At 39.9% G+C, this 25,291-nt stretch overlaps 2 protein-coding genes across 2 annotated transcripts; both read right to left on the bottom strand.

The window, feature by feature from the left end:
* Positions 1 to 3,399: 3,399 nt before the first annotated feature.
* On the bottom strand, positions 3,400 to 15,376 carry LOC139448486 (transmembrane protein 254-like). The gene is made up of 4 exons (XM_071230034.1): positions 15,266 to 15,376; positions 7,434 to 7,534; positions 4,763 to 4,822; positions 3,400 to 3,703 (listed from the first exon to the last, which is right to left on the bottom strand). The coding sequence occupies exons 1-4, from the start codon at positions 15,371 to 15,373 to the stop codon at positions 3,589 to 3,591; spliced, it is 384 nt and encodes a 127-aa protein (XP_071086135.1). The 5' UTR covers positions 15,374 to 15,376; the 3' UTR covers positions 3,400 to 3,588.
* A 5,321-nt stretch (positions 15,377 to 20,697) lies between these two features.
* On the bottom strand, positions 20,698 to 24,098 carry LOC139448436 (uncharacterized). Its single transcript, XM_071229986.1, has 3 exons — positions 23,520 to 24,098; positions 22,185 to 22,340; positions 20,698 to 20,858 (listed from the first exon to the last, which is right to left on the bottom strand). Exons 1-3 carry the CDS (start codon positions 23,770 to 23,772, stop codon positions 20,770 to 20,772), a joined length of 498 nt encoding a protein of 165 aa, XP_071086087.1. The 5' UTR covers positions 23,773 to 24,098; the 3' UTR covers positions 20,698 to 20,769.
* Between the last annotated feature and the right edge of the window lie 1,193 nt (positions 24,099 to 25,291).

The raw sequence follows: 25,291 nt of genomic DNA, 5'->3' as shown, positions 1-25,291 counted from the left end.
CGCTTTTTGCAATATCGTGGCAGGGGACACTAGAAATGGGCTTCACACATTGTACATCATGTGGAATCGAACCCAGACCTTTGGCGTGACGGGTGAATGCTTTAACCACTTAGCTATCTCATCTTTGAGCTTTGTGATATTCCAGAGTGGAAGTAAAGGAAGGATGTTTGTCGTCACTCTCACCAATATTCCAGCTACATGACATCGTGATCCAGACAACTGTTTGTTTGTTGTTTAACGCCGCACTCAGCAATATTCCAGCTATGTGACGGCGGTCTGTAAATAATTGAGTCTGGACCAGATAACCCAGTGATTGACATCATGAGCATCGATAAACGCAATTGGGATACGATGACATGCATCATCAAAGTCAGCGAGCCTGGCCACCCAATCCTGTTAGTTGCCTCTTAGCACAAGCCCAGTCAACTTTCATGACCAGCATGGCTTGCTGAAGACCTATTCTCTACCCGAATCTTCACAGATCAAGATCATAGAGACCAGACAGATTGAAATTCTGTATTGAAGTGGTAGAAATGAAACGGAAGGGTTTGAGAGAGCAGACATCTGTTTGGATGTTGGACCAACACATTCGTCACACAGATTGGGTGGTCGAAGGCTGCTCAGGGTTAACCTAAAGTGACCTAGCTGTGGACGTGTTGTCAGATATTCACGCAAAGCGACATCATATAGTAATAAAAGATGCGAAATTTAATGAGATTGTAACATTGAACACCACTCGAACAAGAATCATCCTTTATTCATAACTTTATATAACATAATACAAGATATAAAATATACATCATGCATCCATTTACTCATTAACAAACAACTCTTACGCATCATTATGCAACTTAACCTGGAATCTACATAAAGTGAGTGAGTCGAGTTTTACGCCGCTTTTAGCAATATTCCAGCAAATATCATGGCTGGGGACACCAGAAATGGGCTTCACACATTGTACCCATTAGGGGAATCAAACCCAGGCCTCGGCGTGACAAGCGCTGCTTTAAAGGGCAATTAAAGTCACCATAGCAACTTTGCAGACTTTATTACTTCAGGACATACTAGTGCACAAATGCTTGACCAAAATTAAATTTGAAAAACAGAAATAGATTAAAACAGACGATTAAAATACGACATGCGAAATCATCCCCCAAACGATAAATTCCTCCATGGTGGGGAATCCCCCTACTGGCAGTAATTTAGGTTTCAAAGCTTAAGACAATCAGGCCAACACCCAGTCTGCCTGCTTCTTACTGGTTTGTGATACACTTCTTTTTTTCTGTAGCGCTTCCCATTGGTTACCGTGTCCACAACTTATGTTACCTTGGTAACAACACTGAAGATGCTTCTAGATGTTTACTCAGGGGATTAATCCCTGACAGGCATTTATTGTGTGGAGTAGGAGTAGTAAGCTGGTGGTCAGCCCAAACAGGATGTTTGTAAAAAAATCTAACTGATCTTTAATTCAATTATTCACAATGTCGAGAGCTAAGGTCCTTTCACACACTTAACAATGCATGCAACGTTGTTATATTTGTAGGATTAACAAAAATAGCAGAAACAGTATATATGTATAACCGTTTAGAATCACAAGATGGATAAACGCGGCAAACGTAATGGCCAGTTGTCACCCAAATAGGTTGGTTTTGGAAGCCCGATTACGGAGCGTGTGATTTCAGCACTTTCACTTGGACATTTAAATACTTTCTACAAATATTATGAATTGTTCTCTCTCGGAAATTGACTAAATGTATCTAGGTAAAATGATATATGAAGATTAAAAATTAAAAAATTGCAATGATTTTTTTACTTAACATGCCCTTTAACCAGTCTATGCAACCGCCCCCTACATACAGTAACACATGAAGTCAGTGATTGAATATTGTTTTATGCCACTCATCATACCAGCCAACACCAAGGGTTTCCCTAATCAGTGTTTAAAATAACATGGAAGACCTCACAAGCTCCCCTTTTGTCCAGACCCGTGAAGATCCAGGGTAGAATATGTCTTCACGATCAGCAACCCATGCTTGACCCGTGAAGATCCGGGTAGAATAGGTCTTCAGCAACCCATACTTGACCCCCGTGAAGATCCGGGGTAGAATAGGTCTTCAGCAACCCATGCTTGTCCCCCGTGAAGATCCGGGGTAGAATAGGTCTTCAGCAACCTATGCTTGACCCGTGAAGATCCGGGGTAGAATAGGTCTTCAGCAACCTATGCTTGACCCGTGAAGATCCGGGGTAGAATAGGTCTTCAGCAACCTATGCTTGACCCGTGAAGATCCGGGGTAGAATAGGTCTTCAGCAACCCATGCTTGCCATAAAAGGAGAATAAAGGGATCGGGTGGTCAGCCTCGCTGATTTGGTTGATGCATGTCATCGATCCCAATAGCATGGATCGATGCTCATGATATTTTGCATGGATCGATGCTCATGACATGAATCACTGGATTGTCTGGTCCAGGCATGATTATTGACAGGGACCATCATATAGCGTGATCGTTCACAAATATCCTCGCTACGACCCATCCTAGTGAACAAAACGTAGACTACATCCACTATCATAGTATCAACTACACACTGGGCGCATGGCTATCCTCTATGTCCGGGTCCTGGGATGATTCACAAGAAGAAAAGTGACACCCTATGGAACATCAATGTAAATGAGCCTGCAAGATTGATGATGGGCATTTTAAGGCCTGCATGGAAGTATTTTCAGAGCCGGGACCTGCTAACCAATTTCGTAGGTCAACAATCAGGGGTAGAAAAGGTCTTCAGCAACCCATGCTTGCCGTAAAAGGCGACTATGCTTGTCATAAGAGGCGACTGACGGTATCTGGTGGTCAGGCTCGCCAACTTGGTTAATGCGCAACTCGATGCTCATGATGTCAATCACTGGCTTGTCTGGTCCGTACTGGATTATTTATAGTCTGCTGTCATATAGCTGGAACATTGCTGATCACGGCATTAATCAACAAACAAACAAAGTATGATCAAATGTAATTTTTTTTTCTTATGACAAAATTAATTAAATGAACATACAGTAAACTACAGTTATAACGAACAAACGGATATAACAAACTAATTTTTTAGTCCCGATTATATGCTGTAGTTATGCTGTATATATATGCTTATAACGAATGACGGTTATAACAAACTAAAATTAGTAGTCCGTTTGAGTTTGTTATAACCATAGTTTACTGTATAATACATACATACATACATACATACATACATACATACATACATACATACATACATACATACATACATACATACATACTTAATACATACATACATACATACATACATACATACATACATACATACATACATACATACATACATACATACATACATACATACATACATACATACATATACAATTTTCATGGCAGGGCAGGGCAGGGCAGGTCCAAAAGCCCCATTGCCCTTACTTGTCTGGACCCTCAATCCCTTGAATTTCAACCTCAACTCCAATGATCATGATCATGTATTACTTTGAGCTTCAACATTGGAATTAAAAGCACACACATAAATACCAAGGTAATATGTACAATAAAACAAGTTTTTTTATATAATGAGCTAAGAGAGTTTTTTGTATGGAGAGTATGGTTTTAGTCTTATAAGAGAAGCAAATCCGAAAATCAGTGTCTGCAGCGTCCACTTGACTGAGGCCCCCATGCTGAGCTGCTTGTCTCTGAAAGACACAATGTCCACTTGTTAAGGTGAGTGAGTGAGTTTGGTTTAATGCTGTTGGAACAGTATTGGGGCACAGGGGACTCACTCTACCCCAGCATCCCCATAGAGAGGCAAGCCTCGGGTACTGGGGATGGAAATATACTGTCATAGCGGCCATATTGAAAATTAGATTTTAAAAAGCTGAACTAATTTATGTGTCATCATTGTTGGGAAGTTTCCACTTCAATAGTCCGCCGGTTTCTGCAAACGACACCTAATGCTTGAGAAATACAAGAATTCTGACACTCATTTCATAAAATCAGTATGACACACATGCTTGCATTGTAAAGTCGATTTATCATCCAAAACTGGCTCCCACAGGAGATATCCTTGGGTTAGATCAAGCGATATCTACACTGTAGATATCGCTGCAATAAAATTACATCACAATGGTTTGAAGAACATTGTGAGGTCACTGGTTACCATGACGTCACAATCAAATGACATCACTAATGACTCTGCTACTGAAGCTGTTTGCAGTACTTTTTACACTGAAGACACTGCTAATTACTGTCTACAATTTGAAAGAGTTGAAAGAATGATGTTGGATGATAAATAAAATCTCACCCTCGTGTCTTTTGATATGAAATATATCAACACTCGTTGATATATGTGGCAAAAATCCTCGGCAAGCCTCAGAATATTTCCACTTTTATCAACTCATGTTGATATATTTGATATCAAAAGACACTCGGGTGAGATTCTCTATATATCAACACTCATTGATAAAAGTGGCAAAAATCCTCGGCAAGCCTCAGAATTTTTCCACTTTTATCAACTCATGTTGATATATTTGATATCAAAAGACACTCGGGTGAGATTCTCTATATATCAACACTCATTGATAAAAGTGGCAAAAATCCTCGGCAAGCCTCAGAATTTTTCCACTTTTATCAACTCATGTTGATATATTTGATATCAAAAGACACTAGGGTGAGATTCTTTATGTACCAACCAAAACTGGCTTCCACAGAAGATGCTCTGGTGAGATGAAGAAATTTGTTGCCGGAGTACTCACATGCACAGCTTCTCTGCATACGCCGCCTCCAGACAGTGCACCACCATTGTCATCACCGTCCTGGGAACATACGAGAGTGAGTGAGTGAGTTGGGTTTAACGCCACTTTTAACAGTATTCCAATTATATCACGGCGTGTCAGCTTAATGTGGGAGGAAAGCCCGAAGTGATGCAGGTCTCAGACGTTTACCACTTCGGTGAAACCCACGAGCACGGGTATGGTGCTGACAAACCTAGAAAAATAATCGGGGGGAACCGAGATTTGAACCCACAATCATAGGTTTGTGGCGTGCCCAAGGGACGCAACTCTGCACAGCCCCCTGGGAACATACGACCAATACAGAAAATACAATACGTCCAGGCATATCTGCTGTCTTGTAGATGAAGGTTGGGCCCTGAATTGTTATAGTAAGATCAGATCAGACAGAAGATGGACAAACAGACCATCACACAAGTCAGGTGAGCTAAAAAATGGTGACTTGACCTTATTCCCAGTTGTGCTTATTTCAATCATGAAAAATCAGTGAAATTTGATTTAATTGCAATTTTTAGCAATACATCACTTAAACATGTTTAACTGAACTCAAACCAAAGGAACCGTGAATATCCGGGGTAGAATAGGTCTTCAGCAACCCATGCTTGTCATAAAAGGCAATCGTGACAATGCTCGTTGTAAGAGGCGACTAACGGGATCGGTTGGTCAGGTTCATTGACTTGGTTGATGCATGTCATCGTATCCCAATTGCATGGATCGATGCTCATGATGTCAATCACTGGATTGTCTTGTCCAGAATCGATTATTTCCAGACCGCCATCATATAGCTGGAATATTGCTGAGTGCGGCGTTAAACAACAAACAAACAAACAAACAAATCCAAGCATTTCCAGTTGTGTTTATTTCAATCATAAAAAAAACAGTGAAACTTAAAACCAAAGCTATGGGAAAAACTCCAGGATATCAATCATACCATGGAGAAATAATCCCCTGGCAAATCAATGAGGTAATATGAAGCAAACAGTTTGCTGTGATCTGTAGCTAATAAATATAGAACTCGTACTACAGTGAAGATGGAACTATGTTACATAAAAGTTTCCTATTCTAGTTGTATTTGTAGAACATTGTTAATCCCAAACTTAAGCATGAAATAAATATAAGGCCTTATATTAGGACCCAGCATTTAATATTATAAGACTAAAAAAACACATCTGAAAAAATACCCCTGTAATGCTTTTCCTTTTCATTGCTAATAAGTTTGTTAGTTTGTTGGTTTGTTGGTTTGTTGCTTAACGCCTCAGTCAGCAATATTCCTGCTGTATGACCAGTGGTCTGTAAACAATTATTTCTCCATTCTGGTATGATCGATATACTGGCGTTATTCCCATAGCTTTGGTTTGAGTCCAGTTTAAGTAATATATTGCTAAAAATCGCAATTAGATAAAATGTTTTTTTCATGATTCAAAATAAGCACAATTGAGAATGCTTGGATTTGTTTGTTTGTTTGTTGTTTAACGCCGCACTCAGCAATATTCCAGCTATATGACGGCGGTCTGTAAATAGTCGAGTCTGGACCAGACAATCCAGTGATTGACAGCATGAGCACCCATCCATGAAATTGGGATATGATGACATGTATCAACCAAGTCAGCAAGCCTGACCACCCAATCCTGTTAGTTTCCTCTTTTGACAAGCATAGTCACCTTTTACGGCAAGCATGGGTTGCTGAAAACCTATTCTACCCCGAATCTTTACGGGTCTATTGCTAATGACAAAAAGCATTTGGACATTCTAACTCAATTTCATTGTCAGAATTACTTGTTAACATGATAAAAATATTCATGTGCACACACCATTTATTGATCAGAAAAAATATTTATGACACACAAGTTTCATGCTGTCATCTCACATTAAAAAATAATTGTAACTTGTTTATTTTACAGCAAATTGAATCATGGGTGCCAAATTCATGCCATTTTCAAGACATTTTATCAACGATTCAAATTTAAGGCAGTTTCAAGGCTGAACTACCAAATTCATTGCCTGCTCAAAACTTGTGTTTGCCAAGGTGTTTTGGGGGATTTTATTATTTTTTGTTCAATGCAGTACTCAGTCTGATAAATAATCGCGTCTGGACCAGTGGATCAGACAATGCAGTGATTAATATTGTGAGCATCTATCTACGCAATTGGTTGGTTGGTTGGTTTGTTGTTTAACGCCGCACTCAGCAATGTTCCAGCTATATGACGGCGGTCTGTAAATAATGGACCAGACAATCCAGTGATTAATATCATGATAATCGATCCAAGTCAGCGAGCTTGACCACCCGATCCCGTTAGTCGCCTTTTACGACAAGCATAATCACCTTTTACGGCAAGCATGGGTTGCTGAAGACCTATTCTAACCCGGAATCTTCACGGGGCATATACACAATTGGGTACAATGACATGCAACAACCATGTCAGCGAGCCTGACCACCCAATTCTGTCAGTTGCCTCCTACAACAAGCATGCATTGCTGAAAACCAATTCTAACACGGAACTTCACAGGGGGAATTCCCAATGAAGGTGTCTTTGAAGAAAACATATCTAGAGGGTGTCTATAGTTTGCAATAAAACAATTATTTTCAATGATGTGGCACAGATCTATATTGAAGAATGCCTAAATGAGAACTCACAGACTCAGACACACAACAGGGTAGTTTTTGCCGAGATGTCTGGCAAAGTCTCCAAGAGGGCCGAGGAACAATGGTATCCTATCTGGGGAAAATGTAGAGATCTGCAAAAGAATTAAGTTACGTGAACATGGTTTTACCTGAAACTATCTGTGAGTCTTCAAACTCCAAGGAATAATAACAAATCTTTAACTTTTAACATGTTGGGTTCTGACATCAATTTTTGTCAGGTTTGGGATAACCACGGATTTGAGAATATATGTCAATCGAAGTGTACGTCTATCGGAGTATATATCACATATATCCCAGTTGGCATATAACATAACCTAATCTGCAATATTTCAGTTGAGAAACATATCTTGAGTATTATCATCAGAGCATCTGCCTAACGATCCTTATCTTGTCATTCATAATAATAATTAATAAAAGGGACAAAATGCTTCCCATATTTTTAAGAAATCTCTGCCTAAAGCAGAGTCAATTTAGATTATATCATAAGCATGTGTTTATGAATCACTATCAAATAGTGATGATATTATTAGGTGCTTGCAAAATGGGAGGAAAACATTTACTTTAAAATAAAACTACACATTCAAGTATTATAGTGATTACCTCCACGTCTCAAAAATGAGTACTTTGGAAAATATCCTAACTTTCACTTTCTCATGCGCAATTGTGGTTGGTTGGTTGGTTTGTTGTTTAATGCTGCACGCAGCAATATTCCAGCTATATGACGGCGGTCTGTAAATAATCGAGTCTGGACCAGACAATCCAGTGATTAATATCATGAGCATCGATCCACTCAATTGGGACCGATGACATGCATCAACCTGCATCAAGCCTGACCACCCGATCCCGTTATTCGCCTTTTATGACAAGCATAGTCGCCTTTTACGGCAAGCATGGGTTGCTGGAGACCTGTTCTACCCCGAAATCTTCATGGTTCTGTGCAATCAGGGTTATCTCTGATCTGTTCACTCACAATTTCAAACAATGGTATTCATCATTGGCCAATATTGGTTTACCTGGCCCAGACTCAATTTAATTTGTTTGTTTGTTGTTTAACGTTGCACTCAGCAATATTTCAGCTATATCATGGTGGTCTGTAACTCATTTAGTCTGGACCAGGCAATCCAGTGATTGACATCATGAGCATCAATCAACGCAGGTCAGCGAGCCTGACCACCCGATCCCTTTAGTTGCCTCTTATGACAATCATAGTCGCCTTTTATAGCAAGCACAGTTGTTGAAGACCTATTCTACCCTGGGTCTTAACAGGTGACTCAATTCAAGGCTGATGTAGATGGAATATTGCTGACGGTGGCTTTTAAAGTAAATAAATAGATAGTCACCTAACAGAGAATAACTAGGATTTCAAACTATGTGCCTTGTCGGGCAATTTGAAAAGAAAATATATTTTGCTCAAATTGGTCAGTCAAGAAAAGTCACCATAACATTAGCTAGCACCAGATTAACCCTCTTGGTGCCACGGGACCATATATGGTCCCTCACTTTTCACACCCGCATAGTGCCAGGGGACCATATATGGTCCCGAGAAAATGCCCTTTTTAAACTGTGAATTTTGATATTTAACACTGAGTGCGCAAAGTCAAAACTATAACCATCATCACCCAAATCATCTTAGGTTTAACATCGTGTAACTCATACTTTATACAATGCTACGTATTGCGAAATATGGCGAGATTAGTAAAGTGGCTACCGCTCTTCTCGGCCTTTTTCTGCCATGTTTGAACACCAAGCGAATGACGGCGAATTTTGATTATGCACCAATGTCACATACACGTAAATATTTTCAGACAAAATCCTTGTTCATAAGAAAAAATATGACCTGAGTGGTGAGAAAGACATATTTTTCCGAACTGTATACTTATTCACGTAAATACAATTCTGTTCACTCCTTATGAACAAGTATATTTACACGTTTTGTATATTTTTATCGACTATCGGTAATGGCGGAATGGTCGGTACACATGAGAAAACGACAGTGTATATTTCCATTACATTTATGACGTACATTGAATGAATTTATAACCATCATCATCCTAATCATCTCAACGTTAAAGGGGCACTGATCTAACGCAATTCCCCGGGACTGGTTGTTGCCTTTGTTATTGTTTTTTCCCAGTGAGTACCCGGATGTATAGCAGAAATCTAGACTAGTTCGCAACCTCTGCTGCGCCTTTCGTAAGCGCATTAGTCACGTTTATGGATACCGGTAGTAATAAGGGCGTATGGTCACATTGATCAACAAAATGAAATACAGTTTTCGAGATAATAAGGAAATGTAGGTATCTTTGAGGGTAGCATCGGTAATGGTGACGAAGTTTTGATAAGTCACTTGCTTGGTAATTTTGCGATTTTCGTTTACACTATTTTTACTTGCAAGTAAATATTTCACCTAAGCATTGCTTTTTTATAGTGTGTATATTTTTTTACTGTCAAAATGTGTAACATATGTATTAAACGTCTAAATATTTTACAAAGTGACTGAAAAACATTTCGTTGAAAAGTACATGTCTATGTTGTTTGGCTTCTAATCCTACATAATAATCTGTTGTGATGTTTGTAGGCCCTTTTGTTCGTCTTAATCAATCTGGATAGATTTCTAAGTCAAAATGGCTGAAATATTTACACATTTTATAAATTGCCTGAGAGAATCAAATTTTACAAATTGACGGTAATATATACACGCTTACAAAGGAAAAGATCGGAGAAAACAACGTCTATCGCGCATTGAAGAATTTCCCAAACAAGACGTAGAGGAACAAGAACGAATCGGTTCAAATGAAGGAAAACAAAATGCAAATACCATAATTACAACCCACCAAATTTATGTGTATGAATTTTAGGCAGCTTCCTTGTTCGAGGAATGTATCCGTGAATATCCACACAAAGGAACAATATCCCACTCGTCTGCAGATGTACAAAGAAACTTATTCGATGTCACGTGTCTCTGTAACAATCAAATATTTTAAAAAATATATATCGTTTCGGGATATTATAACCGTGTTCGTTTCTCAACTGATCACTTGGATTGTTTCAGGTGTTTCTCATAGGTGTCAAGTCTTCAAGGGTCGGCTGAGAAAGCCCACGTGACAACTATTTTCATAACGTCCACGGTTCCATTGAGTGACAGATAACAATGATCAATCAATCAACGTATTATCAGTTATCCCTTTGAACAAAGTATGTTGTTTTAACATCGGCACTTCACGCCATGATATGAGTGTATTCCCTTTGTTTTAGTAAACCTAGACATGTAAACACTCACTTTTGACATATCCACTGTGCAAGATAACAGTGATTAATCAATCAACGTATTTTCTGTTAATCCTTTGATGACCAGGAACGATCCGTTGATATACAAAAAAAGTAAATGAACTGATCATTCATCTCTTGCTGGGCTGCCACGTGCATATTACATAACACACATTTCACCTCACTTCAAACCTGGATTTAGATTGAATAATTACCCCAGACACAATAAATGCCAAATGGGAACCTTTGTCAGGTAATCTAAGTGGTGCTACCACTAATTGTACCTGTAATAAATTCATTAACTGAGCATCAAGTGAATGACGACAAATACACAAGTGTAGGGTTATACGAGAAAACATGGATGACAACAAGGGAGTAGTAATCGTATTATCGACGCAATCCAAAACCCGAAAATTCTTTCACTGCATGGATACTTTTTTTAGTATTAAACAAATGACGACATCCGATGAGCTCCGCCGTTCTTTTTGTCTTTTTGTTAAGGCCGAAGAAATTAATTAACATGCGCCCTTTGTCGAAATCTTTATAGATCACAGTTAACCAATCACTGTTTATGCAAAAATGCGTAAAACAAATATTGCCTCCAGCCTCCAAGTTCATTTAGCTGTCCTTACAGACGGTAGCCCAGTCTCTGGTCACGCTCAGTTGCGTTGCGTATCATCCGGGTACTCACGGGGAAAAAAACAATAACAAAGGCAGCAACCAGTCCGGGGAATTGCGTTAGATCAGTGCCCCTTTAATATCGTGTAACTCATATTTTATGCAGTGCTACGGATTGCGAAATATGGCGAGATTAGTAATGTGGTTACCGCGCTTCTCGATCTTTTTCTGCCATGTTGAACTTCATGCGAATGAAGGCAATGTTTATTATGCACCCATGTCACATACACGTAACTATTATTATATCAGACAACCAATTTGAAAAAGAAATCTGATCGGACTGATCAGAAAGATTTACTTGTCTCCACTGTACAGTTATTGGCGTAAGAGTACTAACGTTTAGTCGGCCACGGAAGTTTTTTTGTTCAAGTATTGCATATGTTTATCGACAGTGTGTCATGGCGATTTAGCGCGACGTTGCATACCAACCGACAGTGCAGATTGTCTTTTTGTTTATGATGCTGAATTACAGAAAATATTCATATCAAAGATATGGAAAGATAGCTATTATCGTTAATATTAAGTTGGTATTGTGTATATTTATGGGCAGGAGGTTCATGATCAAAACCTAAACATTAAATGGCCAAGCCCGAACTGATCGACAGGGCACGTTCGCCTCATATCTGTGCTGCGATTTCTTGTTTACCGGTTGTCCTACATACTTGCCCGTTCAGACAAATAACTGCTACTTTTTTTTTATATGAAAGGACTAAGAGTCATGTGTGATTGCTCAAACTACCTGACCGTGTGAGTGACTTGCCCTAACTGTTTCACATTTTGTTGCAAATGGAGATTTCAAAAGTGTGGCCACAACATCTAACGTGAGTCGATGCCATATTGTAAACAAATTGTGTCAAGGTCGGTTCCACATGTGGTAGCTCGGGCCCCGTTTCTGTCGATGGTACACGCGATACAAACATAATGCAACTACTGAAAACATCAACATAACTTCTACAATGATGACATCAATACCTTTTTGTATTTGGATTAACCGCTTATGGATAAGCTGTGCTTTTAAGTTCAATTTCGATTTGTTTTTTCTTTCATTGAAACTGTGATAACGGCGGTGTGATTGGTGTGCTGAAATAGTATTTTCCATGAGTCTAATGTACATGTAGAAGATAATTGATAACCAATTGTGTATGCATATATATCATCAAATACACATTACTAATCTCTTCAGAAAATGGAATATATTATAGCTCATTTTCAAACATTCTGCTATGGATATTAGATAAAAAAATAATATTAGATTTACAAATTATTTATGTACACTGTACTCTCGATTAACGTATGATAATCTATTGCAAGTCTTCAACTCTTATTTGATATGTCATCTGAAATGTCAGCAATGAGTACAATTAATTTTATTTCATTACAATCTGCAATTTTATTCAAATAGGCTGGTCGGTGATTTCCCGCTGCTGTGAATTTGTCGTCTGGACAGGTGCGCGTGAATTGACCTCGCGTGTTGTGACGTGGATGACGTCACTTGAAACAGCTGATCTAATGTTGTGGTAGTATAATGGATACACGTGGTTTCATTTTCCAAATAACAATATTCTCTTTGACTGAACTAGAAAGCATATCTAGTACATCACGATTGGAAAATGTCTACGGCGACCGACGAGTGAATGAGACCGCTTATCATTTGACTAACAGTGTTAGAATATTTGGCGCAGTTTTCTAATTTTGGTATGTTGACATGTGCTTTTCATATCTGTTTGAAGGCTTGATATTCCAAAAACATAATATGCATTTAGTTGAGTACAGTGAGAAAGCTGTCAAAATGGAACCAATATTAAACCATCTAGATCTTTAATATTTTAGCTTCATCTATTGGAATCTCGAATGGTTCAATTTATAACATAAACAGTAAAAGTAATTAGATCTTCTCACAATATATAGATAATCAATTTCTGAAAGACAAAAAGTTTTCAGTGTAAATGTGACTTCGTTTTGATGTTTTATATAGTTATATGTATGTCTTTTTTCACTCTGCATTATCTAAATTACCAAATACTTCGACCAGTGACATATATAGTAGTAATTAGATTCTACTTTGTTTTTTATCCTAGGTATGAAATAGATTTTCTTTTTAAATAAATATTTGTCTAAGAGCAAAATCAATACATTCTTGTGGGTTTTTTTCACCATTTTAATTTGTATATCTTCCCTCCAAGCTGTTGTTTAGCTAGGCCAAAATTAAGAAAAAAAGGAAAGACATAATAAACCATTTCTATGTAAGATTTTGCTGGTTAAATTTTCGGAGTTCAATACCAAGAATATATTTTTCCTTTTATGATAAATAATTCCATTACTTTCATTGACCTACGATCATTATCTATTTCAAACTTTTCCTTCAGTAGAATGGGATGGAATGGGAAACTAGTGGAAATAAACTATCACGTATGTCCTTTAATGTACATGTACATACCTAGCTATAGGTGTAAATACACTTCTAAAGTCGTATTTATAAATCAAATAAATAAATGAAAGAAAAAGTGGTATTTTATGGACTGGCCATACAAGTATATTTTGAGCAAAGGTCTAAGTTAGGCAGCCAAGTGCGAAATACGAGCTGATACGAGGATGTATGTTTTCTGGTGGTCATAGTGAAACAATGACATATGGCGCCCGAGTTGCGAGTGATCGAAAATAGGTTTGTTGAATAGATTTGCTGCCCATGAAAACGTTTCAACAATTTTGATTGAATCTACATGTACTTACTCTTGGGTGGTATTACGTTAGTATAATCTTGTTAATTATTAAGAAATAACAATGACGCCCGATATTGAGCCATGTCAATTTGAGTATTGTTAGGGCTGTTTAGCGATCTTTCACATTTTGTCCTTTGAAAATGTACGATGTCAATTACCCGGAAGTTGTTTTTATCACTAATAAAAGAGCACGGTCATTGAAACATACATGGACGTAACCGGGATTTCTTCACGATATACATTCCAAACTGTCATTCGTTTTGTGACATAATCTTTGAAACAGTCTGCGTATGAATTAATCACGACCACTTCCGTCAATTTTGTTTTGACGTCAAAAACACGCACAATTTCATCGGGGTTTTTTATCGGTAAATATAACTCACGGAAAATTCTCAGTGAATGTGTACTTCAACATAAATATCATATGTCTATCACTGTTAGGACATGTACATGCCAATGATATGAATTATTGGTCATTTAGGTTTCAAACAAGGGCGCTTACTTGACTTTGCTTGTCATATTCGTGTGCGTCCATATTACGATTAATGTGGAAAAGTAGGAAACTTATAATACTAGCACATTTATCGATGGCTGGGCAGTGCACAGATCTCTTGGATTTGGTGACTTTAGATACTGTTGGAAAGGCAATCAACTCGAGTTGCATGTTATACAATTTGGTTACATTGTGTGAAGAAATAAAGACGTTGCAACACTTTTGATACAATGTATACGTTTTGTAACCGCGACGTCAGCACAGTGCGGCACTGAGCGGTTTGCAGGCTGACTGACGTCCAGGCACCATGAGGGTTAACATGAATTTGGGAAATTTGCAATTCAAATTTGACATTCTGCAGATTTGGGGCAGGACACCCTGGATGAGGTGTGTTTCTATAGCTTGGGTTAGGGACACACCAGTGGACAGCTGATTGAAAGCAAGCGACCTGTAAATGCATTTCTGTCTAATGTACCGTTCTGACCAAACACCCTGAGTCCACTGAGTTATTTTGAACTTTGAGAGCTGGGCCTGGCAGCGCTACGTAATGTTATGGTGACACTCAAAGTTTACGACAGACATTTATGACTTCGTCCGCCGATCTCTATGGAGATACACAGAAGAGTGAGATAGAGACGCGATGGAGAGTGAGAAGAGAGACATACCCCCAATAACCAGAGGCCGAAGAGTATTGCCACTACCAAAACCGGGTGTGGAAATACAAAATAGTCTCCTTTAGCTGGTTTGGTGAGCTTCTTATCTGTTGCGGCCATGTTGTGGCGTTACACCCAAGTGTGCAAGGGAGACAACTTTTGAGTTGTAAACTGATACATGCGACGGTAAAATCATCGCATACATATGCAATGAGCTACAGTATACGTTTATAACGAACACGCTTATAACGAACTGACGGATATAACGAAGTGTTTTCGTCCCCGTCCATTTTCTGTTTATATGAAGTGTATGTGCTTATAACGAACTACGGTTATTACGAACTAAATTTAGTGGTCCCTTATATTAGTTCTTCGTTATAACCGTAGTTTACTGTAAATGTATGTGTGTCTGTTTGTCTGTCTGTTCGTCTGTCTTTCTGTCTGTTTGTCTGTCTGTGTTGTTGTTGTTATTGTTGTGGCTGTTTTGTTGTTGTTTTTTAAATGTAGCGGGAAAGTCCGCGTTCTTGTGACGCAGATCTAAGACGTTTTCGACTTTGGAAAAACACGTCGTTATGACGAATGCCGCACTCAGCAATATTCCAGCTATATGACGATGATCTGTAAATAACCGAGTCTGGACCAGATTCTGGACCAATCAAGTGATTGGCATCATTTGCATCGATCTCAGCAATATTGGGATACGATGACGTGCATCAACCAAATCCACCCAATCCCGTTTACGACAAGCATGGTGTGCTCAAAACCAATTCTAACCCGGATCTTCACGGGTGAATTTGTGGCGGGATTATAACTATACAAGGCTCCGTGTCAAAAATAGATGTATGTGACGGATGTATGTCACTTTTGCTGCATTTCATTTTATTTTGGGATTAACTACAAATTCTGCCCAGATAGCTATGTCAACGGTAACGTTATGGTTCAGGGCATTATCATTTGCCATATCATGGCGTGAAGTGCCGATGTAAAAACAACATACTTTGTTCAAAGGGTTCACTGATAATACGTTGATTGATTGCTCATTGTTATCTATCACTCAATGAATTTTTAAGGAACTGTGGACGTTATGAAAATAGTTGTCGCGTGGGCTTTCTCAGCCGACCTTTGAGACTTGACACTTATGTGAAACACCTGAAACAATCTAAGTGATCAGTTGAGAATCGAACACGGGTTATAATTATCCCGAAACGATATATATCTTTTAAAATATTTGATTGTTACAGAGACACGTGACATCGAATAAGTTTCCTTGTACAGCTGCAGACGAGTAGGATATTGTTCCTTTGTGTGGATATTCACGGATACATTCCTCGAACAAGGAAGCTGCCTAAAATTTATACACATAAATTTGGTAGGTTGTAATTATGGTATTTGCATTTTGTTTTCCTTCATTTACTGTAGCATTGAACCGATTCGTTCTTGTTCCTCTACATCTTGTTTGGGAAATTCTTCAATGCGCGATAGACGTTGTTTTCACAAGTCTTTTCCTTTGTAAGCGTGTATATATTACCGTCAATTTGTAAAATGTGATTCTCTCAGGCAATTTATAAAATGTGTAAATATTTCAGGCATTTTGACTGAAAAATCTGTCCAGATTGACTAAAATTGATTAAGACGATCCAACGGGCCTAAAAACATCACAACAGATTATTATGTAGGATGAGAAGCCAAACAACATAGAAATGTACTTTTAAACGTAACATTTTCAGTCTCTTGGTGATGACATTAAACATCAAAATGTTTGGAATTCGTTATCATAATAATACAGATGGAAATGTTTTTCAGTCACTTTGTAAAATAACTGAATATTTAGGCGTTTAATAAATTTGAAAATGTTACACATTTTGACAGTAAAAAGATATACACACTATAAAAAAGCAATGCTCAGGTGAAATATTTATTTTGTGTTGCAAGTCAAAATAGTGTAAACGAAAATCGCAAAATTACCAAGCAATTTAAGGGACATATCAAAACTTCGTCATCATTACCGATACCTACATTTCCTTATTATCTCGAAAACTGTATTTCATTTTGTTGATCAATGTGACCATACGCCCTTATTACTACCCATAAAAATGACTAATGCGCTTACGAATGGCGCAGCAGAGGTCGCGAACTAGTCTAGATTTCTGCTCTTCATCCGGGTACTCACTGGGAAAAAACAATAACAAAAGCAGTCCCGGGGAATTGCTTTAGATCAGTGCCCCTTTAACATGAATACCCCACTCAGACACAGTATACTGACTCTGAGCCGACCAGTCCTTGTTTTAGCCCCTTAATGCCGAGCGCCAGACAGGGTAACAACAAGTACCATCTTTTAACTTCTTTTGGTATGACGCGGCTGGGGATCGAACCACGGACCTTCCGCTCTCCGGGCGGACGCTCTACCACTAGACCACGGAGTCGGTCGTGTGTGGAATCGAACCGAGAACTTCGGCGTGACGAGAGGACGCTTCAACAGGCTACCCCAAAGCACAACACCAGGAAGTGTAATACAATGAACTACGGTTATAACGAACTCGAAGGGACCACAAATTTTAGATCGTTATAACCATAGTTCATTATAAGCATATGCAGTATACTACGCTTATAACGAACTGACGGATATAACGAACTGTTTTTGGCCCCGTCCAGTTGCTGTATATATGCCGTGTATGTGCTTATAACGAACTACAGTTATTACGAACTAAATTCTGTGGTCCTTTTAAGTTCGTTATAACCGTAGTTTACTGTATACAGCAAATGTCCGGGACCAAAAAATAAGTTCGTTTTATCCGTCAGTTCGTTATAAGCGTGTTCGTTATAAACGTTGTTTACTGTACTATGTGAATGTATATAGCAATGTCCCACTTTCAATCAAACCGATCCATTGATATTTCCCAGATGTGCCGTGACGGTATTGCGGATGTATTTCAAGGTCACGGTGACATGAATGAAAGGCGTCATGTGATGTTTGTAAACATCCCACTTATGCAAATATAACCTGTATCGTAGCGTCACCTGACATCACCTGACAATGACCATGTCTAAATATAGTCTCTCACAGTACACGCCAATGTTAGGTCAGGTATAGACAGCAAGATCACAATTCATTTCCGGATTTCTTTCAAGCCGTTAGGCACGTGGTGATTACCTCAGAACTTCGGCGTGACGAGAGGACGCTTCAACAGGCTACCCCAAAGCACAACACCAGGAAGTGTAATACAATGAACTACGGTTATAACGAACTCGAAGGGACCACAAATTTTAGATCGATATAACCATAGTTCATTATAAGCATATGCAGTATACTACGCTTATAACGAACTGACGGATATAACGAACTGTTTTTGGCCCCGTCCAGTTGCTGTATATATGCCGTGTATGTGCTTATAACGAACTACAGTTATTACGAACTAAATTCTGTGGTCCTTTTAAGTTCGTTATAACCGTAGTTTACTGTATACAGCAAATGTCCGGGACCAAAAAATAAGTTCGTTTTATCCGTCAGTTCGTTATAAGCGTGTTCGTTATAAACGTTGTTTACAGTACTATGTGAATGTATATAGCAATGTCCCACTTTCAATCAAACCGATCCATTGATATTTCCCAGATGTGCCGTGACGGTATTGCGGATGTATTTCAAGGTCACGGTGACATGAATGAAAGGCGTCATGTGATGTTTGTAAACATCCCACTTATGCAAATATAACCTGTATCGTAGCGTACATACATCACCTGACAATGACCATGTCTAAATATAGTCTCTCACAGTACACGCCAATGTTAGGTCAGGTATAGACAGCAAGATCACAATTCATTTCCGGATTTCTTTCAAGCCGTTAGGCACGTGGTGATTACCTCAGTCACATGCCCATGCGTATCAATGTTAAAAAAGATCTAGATCAATGATGCACTGCAGTAACGGGAGCGGGGATGCCCATACACAGTGCGTGCGCATGATGCTGCTTGTACCAGTTCAGTATTCAGGTTTTAAAGTGCTAGCGCACTGAGATACTATGTCGCAGTTGAACATTGTTACCCCACTCAGACACCGTATACTGACTCCGAGCCGGCAAGTGCTTGTTTTATCCACGTAACGCCGAATATCAGGCAGGGTAACAACAAGTAACTTCTTTTAACGTCTTTTGGTATGGTAAGGTCAAGCGTGTGGAATACGTTTTCCAAGTCCATATGTGTATGTATAGACTTAATTGTGTGTGAACACCTGATAATTAATACTTACACAAATGCTGGAACTTGTTTTATTCAGTTGTGTAAGTTGGGTACAATTTATCACACGGAAACAACGAAACAAACACAAGAGGCGTATACTGGCGGCCAAAAGAAAGTATACACCCATGGTTGATGGAGGCTAAAACTGAGACGAACAATAACTGCTTATTCGATGGTGATGCGTTTGATAAGGGCATCATAGTTGTGTTTTAGATCTTAGGTTTCCTTCCTTTCAACGACTGTTTGTAATTTCGGTTCAAATCCAGTTTTCAAGCATATACTTTCTTTTGCTCGGCAGTTTTGTATAAAACACAAATACATTAATTTTTGAAAATCAGGAATCAACGAATTACATCTTTAGCTGGTTTTGAAGCATACCAACTATAACTAAAGTCCAGGACAAAAAAATGTATTTCCAAGCATTTCCACGAAGAGCTGCACTAACAATCTTGGTTGTAAACACACTCACACTCAACTTTTGTCTCGAAGTGTAAGCCAACAGTCGCAACCGCCTTACACCCTTCGTTCCCTCTTTTTCTCGAAGTGGAAACATCACCTTATCAACATCCTTCGTTGCCCTTTTGGTGTCGAAATAAGCATCAAGGCACAATACAACATGCCCAAATCCTCTCTTTGTCTAGAAGGCGGCCTCGCGATTGAAACAATAAGACTTCATGTGCGCGAAGTCCGTGTTCTCAAAATACCTAAAAGAAGCAGGACATAACTGCACCACATCAACACGCATATCCCTTTCTTTTTGTATCGAACCCAGGACCCATTAACTCAAACATTAGTTGACAAGAGTGAGTGAGTGAGTTGGGTTTTCCGACGCTTTTCACGACTTTATACATTCCACATGTTCGGCATGTCGAGCGAACACTTGACCCACTAGACCCCCTTTTAACTTGACAGACGTTATCTGTCGATATTCGTCACCGATACAAGTACTTGTCTGACCTTGTAAAGAGTTCCGCTAAAACTAAAAATAGTTTGTTTAATAACACACTGTGTTCCTACTTAATATAGTACTTTGAATGATAAACACCCTAAATAACACGGGGCCTGCCTTCTGCCATAGGCGGATCCAGAGGGTCCAGAGGGTCACCCCCCCCCCCCCCCCCCCCCCCCCCCCCCACCTTTAAAAACCAAATGTAGTGTGTTGTAGACCATCTCCCCCACCCCATGCTGGACCCGCCCCTGCTACGGCACTGAGTTGCACAATACCGCGGGCGCCCCGCTATAAGGGACTTCGGTCACGATGACTTGACGAGTGATTTCTAGCTTCACGTGATGCACGAGGGCACTAAGAGAGTTGCAAGCAAGCAAGCCCAGATGACGGACGAAAACACGAGAGCAGACGTCCCGGATGTACCTGGAAATACAGGGAAAATATTAATTAATCTCTTGGGTACAACATTCATTCATTAGTAGTAGTAGTAGTAGTAGTAGTAGTAGTAGTAGTAGTAGTAGTAGTAGTAACCCGTGAAGATCCGGGGTAGAATAGGTCTTCAGCAACCCATTCTTGTCGTAAGAGGCGTCTATGCTTGTCGGAAGAGGCGACTAAAGGGATCGGGTGGTCAGGCTCGCTGACTTGGTTGATGCATGTCATCGTATCTCAATCGATGCTCATGATGTCAATCACTGGATTGTTTGGTCCAGACTCGATTACTGACAGACCGCCGTCATAGAGCTGGAATATTGCTGAGTGCGTCAAACAAAGTCGTAGCAGTAGTTGTAATTGTTGTTGTTGTTGTAGTACCAGTTTGTTGGTGTTGTTTTTTTGTTTAGCGCCGCACTCAGCAATATGCCAGCTATATGATGGTAATCTGTGAATAATCTAGGCTGGACCAGACAAACCAGTGATTGACATCATGAGCATGGATCTACGTATCAACCAATTCTCTGTCTATTTGTAGTAGTAATATGAGAGGTATTTGTCGTTTTTCTTGTGTTCACGACAAGGAAGTTGTACACTGCAACTTCTCAGGCAGTGAAGTCGCCGTACACGGAATGACGTGGAACGGTAATATCCACACTAGGATTACGTGGCGCCAAGGTCGCGAAAAGATTCAATGCGTTGTATTGTAGTCAGACAGATCGGATCTAGACGGGATTATGACCGACACATACAAAATAACTCCCGGAACCATCTCGAGACGAATCCGATTTAATTATTTAGATGTATACATAGATGGATCGGGGAAATGTACCACGTGTTCAAATGGCGATCCCTCATTGGATAAGAGCCCCAGCTGTACTCTGACGTGACAGACCGATCCCGTGCTGGAGCGAGCAGATCAGGCGTATATACGTACATACAGGTCAAGGTTGTCGCGTGACTTTGTTTAGAACCGCTCTACATAATCACGTCTTGCGTCATTTTGAACATACGCTATATATTACGTGATACCAATTCATTTGTTATGTATTGAAAAAAACCAGAAGCATCATTTATATACATCAACCATGGCATATTTGAAATGCTGCTTTCTCTCAATGTTAAAAGGGGCGGTCGGGTAGCCTCGTGGTTAAAGCGTTCGCTCGTCATGCCGAAGACCCGGGTTCGATTCCCGACATGGGTGCAATGTGTGAAGCCTATTTCTGGTGTCCCCCACCTTGATATTGCTGGAATATTGCTAAAAACGGCGTAAAACCATACCCACTCACACACTCAATGTTAAATGACAGCAAATCTTACCCTTGTCTTGTTTGCCTTTGGACGATCCAAATGTTTCATTGTCGCCCTCAACGTGAGTTTTGCCGTGCGTGTCGTTTTCACCGTCATCACCGTTACTGTCGCCACGATTCCCCACGGAGCCATTTGGCAAGGAACCGTTAGACAAGGGGTCATTCACTAGGGGAGGTACAGAAACATTAAATATAATAATTTCGGTACTCAAGAGGTCACAGTCCATGAGTACATCACAAACATAATAATATAACAGTTCTAAAGTGTAATCGACCTGTGAAGATCCGGGGTAAAATAGGTCTTCAGCAACCCATGCTTGCCGTAAAAGGCGACTATGCTTGTCGTAAGAGGCGACTAACGGGATAGGGTGGTCAGGCTCGCTGACTTGGTAGATGCATGTCATCGATCCCAATTACGTGGATCGATGGTCATGATATCAATCACTGGATTGTCTGGCCCAGACTCGATTATTTACAGACCGCCATTATATAGCTGGAATATTGCCGAGTGCGACGTAAAACAACAAACCAACCAACCAACATTAGCGACCTATTGTCTTGGTACAATATAATTTGTAAACATTAATCATTTCATAAAGAATTATTTTGTATATTTTGTAAGAGATGGTACAGAATGACTGGAGAGTATCCATGTGTTATGTGTTTAGGGTCCTCATAGATGTATTCTGTGGTAGCTTTTATTCCATAGTGAGTGAGTGAGTTAGGTTTAACGCCGCTTTTAACATTATTCCAGTTATATCACTGCGTGTCAGCTTAATGTGGGAGGAAAGCCCGAAGTGATGCAGGTCTAAAAGGTTTACCACTTCGGTGAAAACCACGAGCATGGGTATGGTGCTGGCAAACCTAGAAACATAATTGGGGCGAACCGGGATTCGAACCCACAATCATAGGTTTCTGGCGTGCCCAAGGGACGCAACTCTGCACAGCGAATCGCGGCGCCTTAGACGACTGGGCCACCCGTGCCCCCTTTTATTCAATAATGTCACTGGGATTTTGATAAAATGCTATCACACAGACAAAAACATATGACATAAAAATCGATATATAAACACACAATTTAACTAATTATTCCATTCACACCGTATATTTGATGTTGGTACAGAAAACTTTACATTATCTTTGAAATAAGCATCTACAGGAACACGCCCACTCTAAGCTCTGTTTTCTGGTGTTTCTGTTGTCTTGTTTTTTATTTTGTATTAACTGACTAATGTCTATAATTTTAATGTGACGTCGATATATTTAACGATAACAAGCATTTGAATTTTATTGTAAATATATCTAACTGGTTTCTCTGAATTTTAACTAAAAACGCCATTCTTACCCTTATATGGTTTGTCCTTGGACGACCGTATTGTTTTATTGTCGCCCTCAACGTTCCGTTTGCCGTGGGCGGCGTATTCACCACTGCCAATGTTACTGTTGTCACCATTAACTATAGCCAGAGTCCTGTTCACTAAGGAGCCGTTAAGTTGAGAGGAAAGTGGCCGACATCTGACACATGTCGACAAAGCAATCAACATCGCCACTGAATACGCCACCTGCCTTGTAATTTGGATTTCCTGTAAAGCGCCCATGCCGATTTATTACGAAGTATTGTCCTGTACAAACCTAGGCAATATTCACGCAGGAGTTGATGGATGTCTTCAGGACCAGCGCAAGTCTAATTTCACTGGTGTTGCCAAACACTCTACTATACAAACCACGGTGTGACGGGAACCCCGAATATGTCCGAGACAATATATCACTGATCGTCGAGAATCGAATTCCAAAAGCTGTTCACACAGCGCGAGATAATAGCTGCATAAACCACGACCTGTTGAGCATGAATCGAATAATCCGCACATATGTATCTTCACATCTATATATGTAATCTGTTGAAATATTTCCGCTCACAAAGCCTCTATTCATACCAGTTGTTGTGAGGGGAAATCCCATAAAGGCTATTTTAACATACACGTATCTTTACTTTCCCCCATCCCCGACGCAATACTGTGAGTTGAGGTTAAACGCCGCGTTCAATATTACGCAATACTGTGATCTGATACTGAAACGAAAATCGCATTTATAAGAATTGAATAAACTTGCCAATGTACAAATGGTAAAAGTAGGAGTGTAAGTATGTTATTGATAGCTTAAATGCAATCTAAATTAATATAATATTGGCATCGTAATTTAGTGGGATTGTATTAACTGTCCACACAAACCAACCCTTGATATGTTTGTTTGTTTGTTTGTTGTTTAACGCCGTACTAAGCAATATTCCAGCTATACGACGGCGGTCTGTAAATAATCGAGTCTGGACCAGACGGTCCGATGATTGACATAATGTATATCGATCCATGCATTTAGGATACGATGTCATGCATCAACCAGTTCAGCGAGCCTGACCACCCGATCCTGTTAGTCACCTCTTACGACAAGCATAGTCGCCATTTACGGCCAGCATGGGTTGCTAGGGAACTATTCTATCCCGGATCTTCAGGAGTATTGTTATGAAAGACCAGGGCGGATGGAGTGCATGCAGTGCATGAATATGACGAGGCTCCATGGAAATGGGGATGCTTTAGGTTTTGTGTGAATATGTGGTGGTGTATTGGATAGAGTGTCTTCCTGTAGGGCAGTAGGTGGGTGGTTCGATCCCCTTACAGTCTTCGTGGTGTAGTGGATAGAGAGTCTGCCTGTAGAGCAGAAGGTTTGGTGGTTCGATCCTCTTACAGTCTTCGTGGCGTAGTGGATAGAGTGTCTGCCTGTAGAGCAGAAGGTTTGGTGGTTCGATCCCCTTACAGTCTTCGTGGCGTAGTGGATAGAGTGTCTGCCTGTAGAGCAGAAGGTCGTGGTTCGATCCCCTGACAGTCTACGTGGTGTAGTGGATAGATTGTCTGCCATGAGAGCAGAAGGTCTTATTTTGATCCCCTGACAGTCTCCGTGGTGTAGTGGATAGAGTGTCTGCCTGTAGAGCAGAAGGTCGTGGATCGATCCTCTGACAGTCCCCGGGGGTGTGTGTGTGTGTGTGTGTGGGGGGGGGGGGGGGGGGGGGGGGGGTATGTATGTCTTCGGAGTCCTGTAGCTCATTTAATTCATGATATTTGATAA

Source organism: Haliotis cracherodii, unplaced genomic scaffold (genome assembly GCF_022045235.1).
Source record: "Haliotis cracherodii isolate W230 unplaced genomic scaffold, xgHalCrac1.p SCAF_7, whole genome shotgun sequence".
Taxonomy (NCBI): Eukaryota; Metazoa; Mollusca; class Gastropoda; order Lepetellida; family Haliotidae; genus Haliotis; species Haliotis cracherodii.
This window is presented reverse-complemented; position numbering and strand designations above follow the sequence as displayed.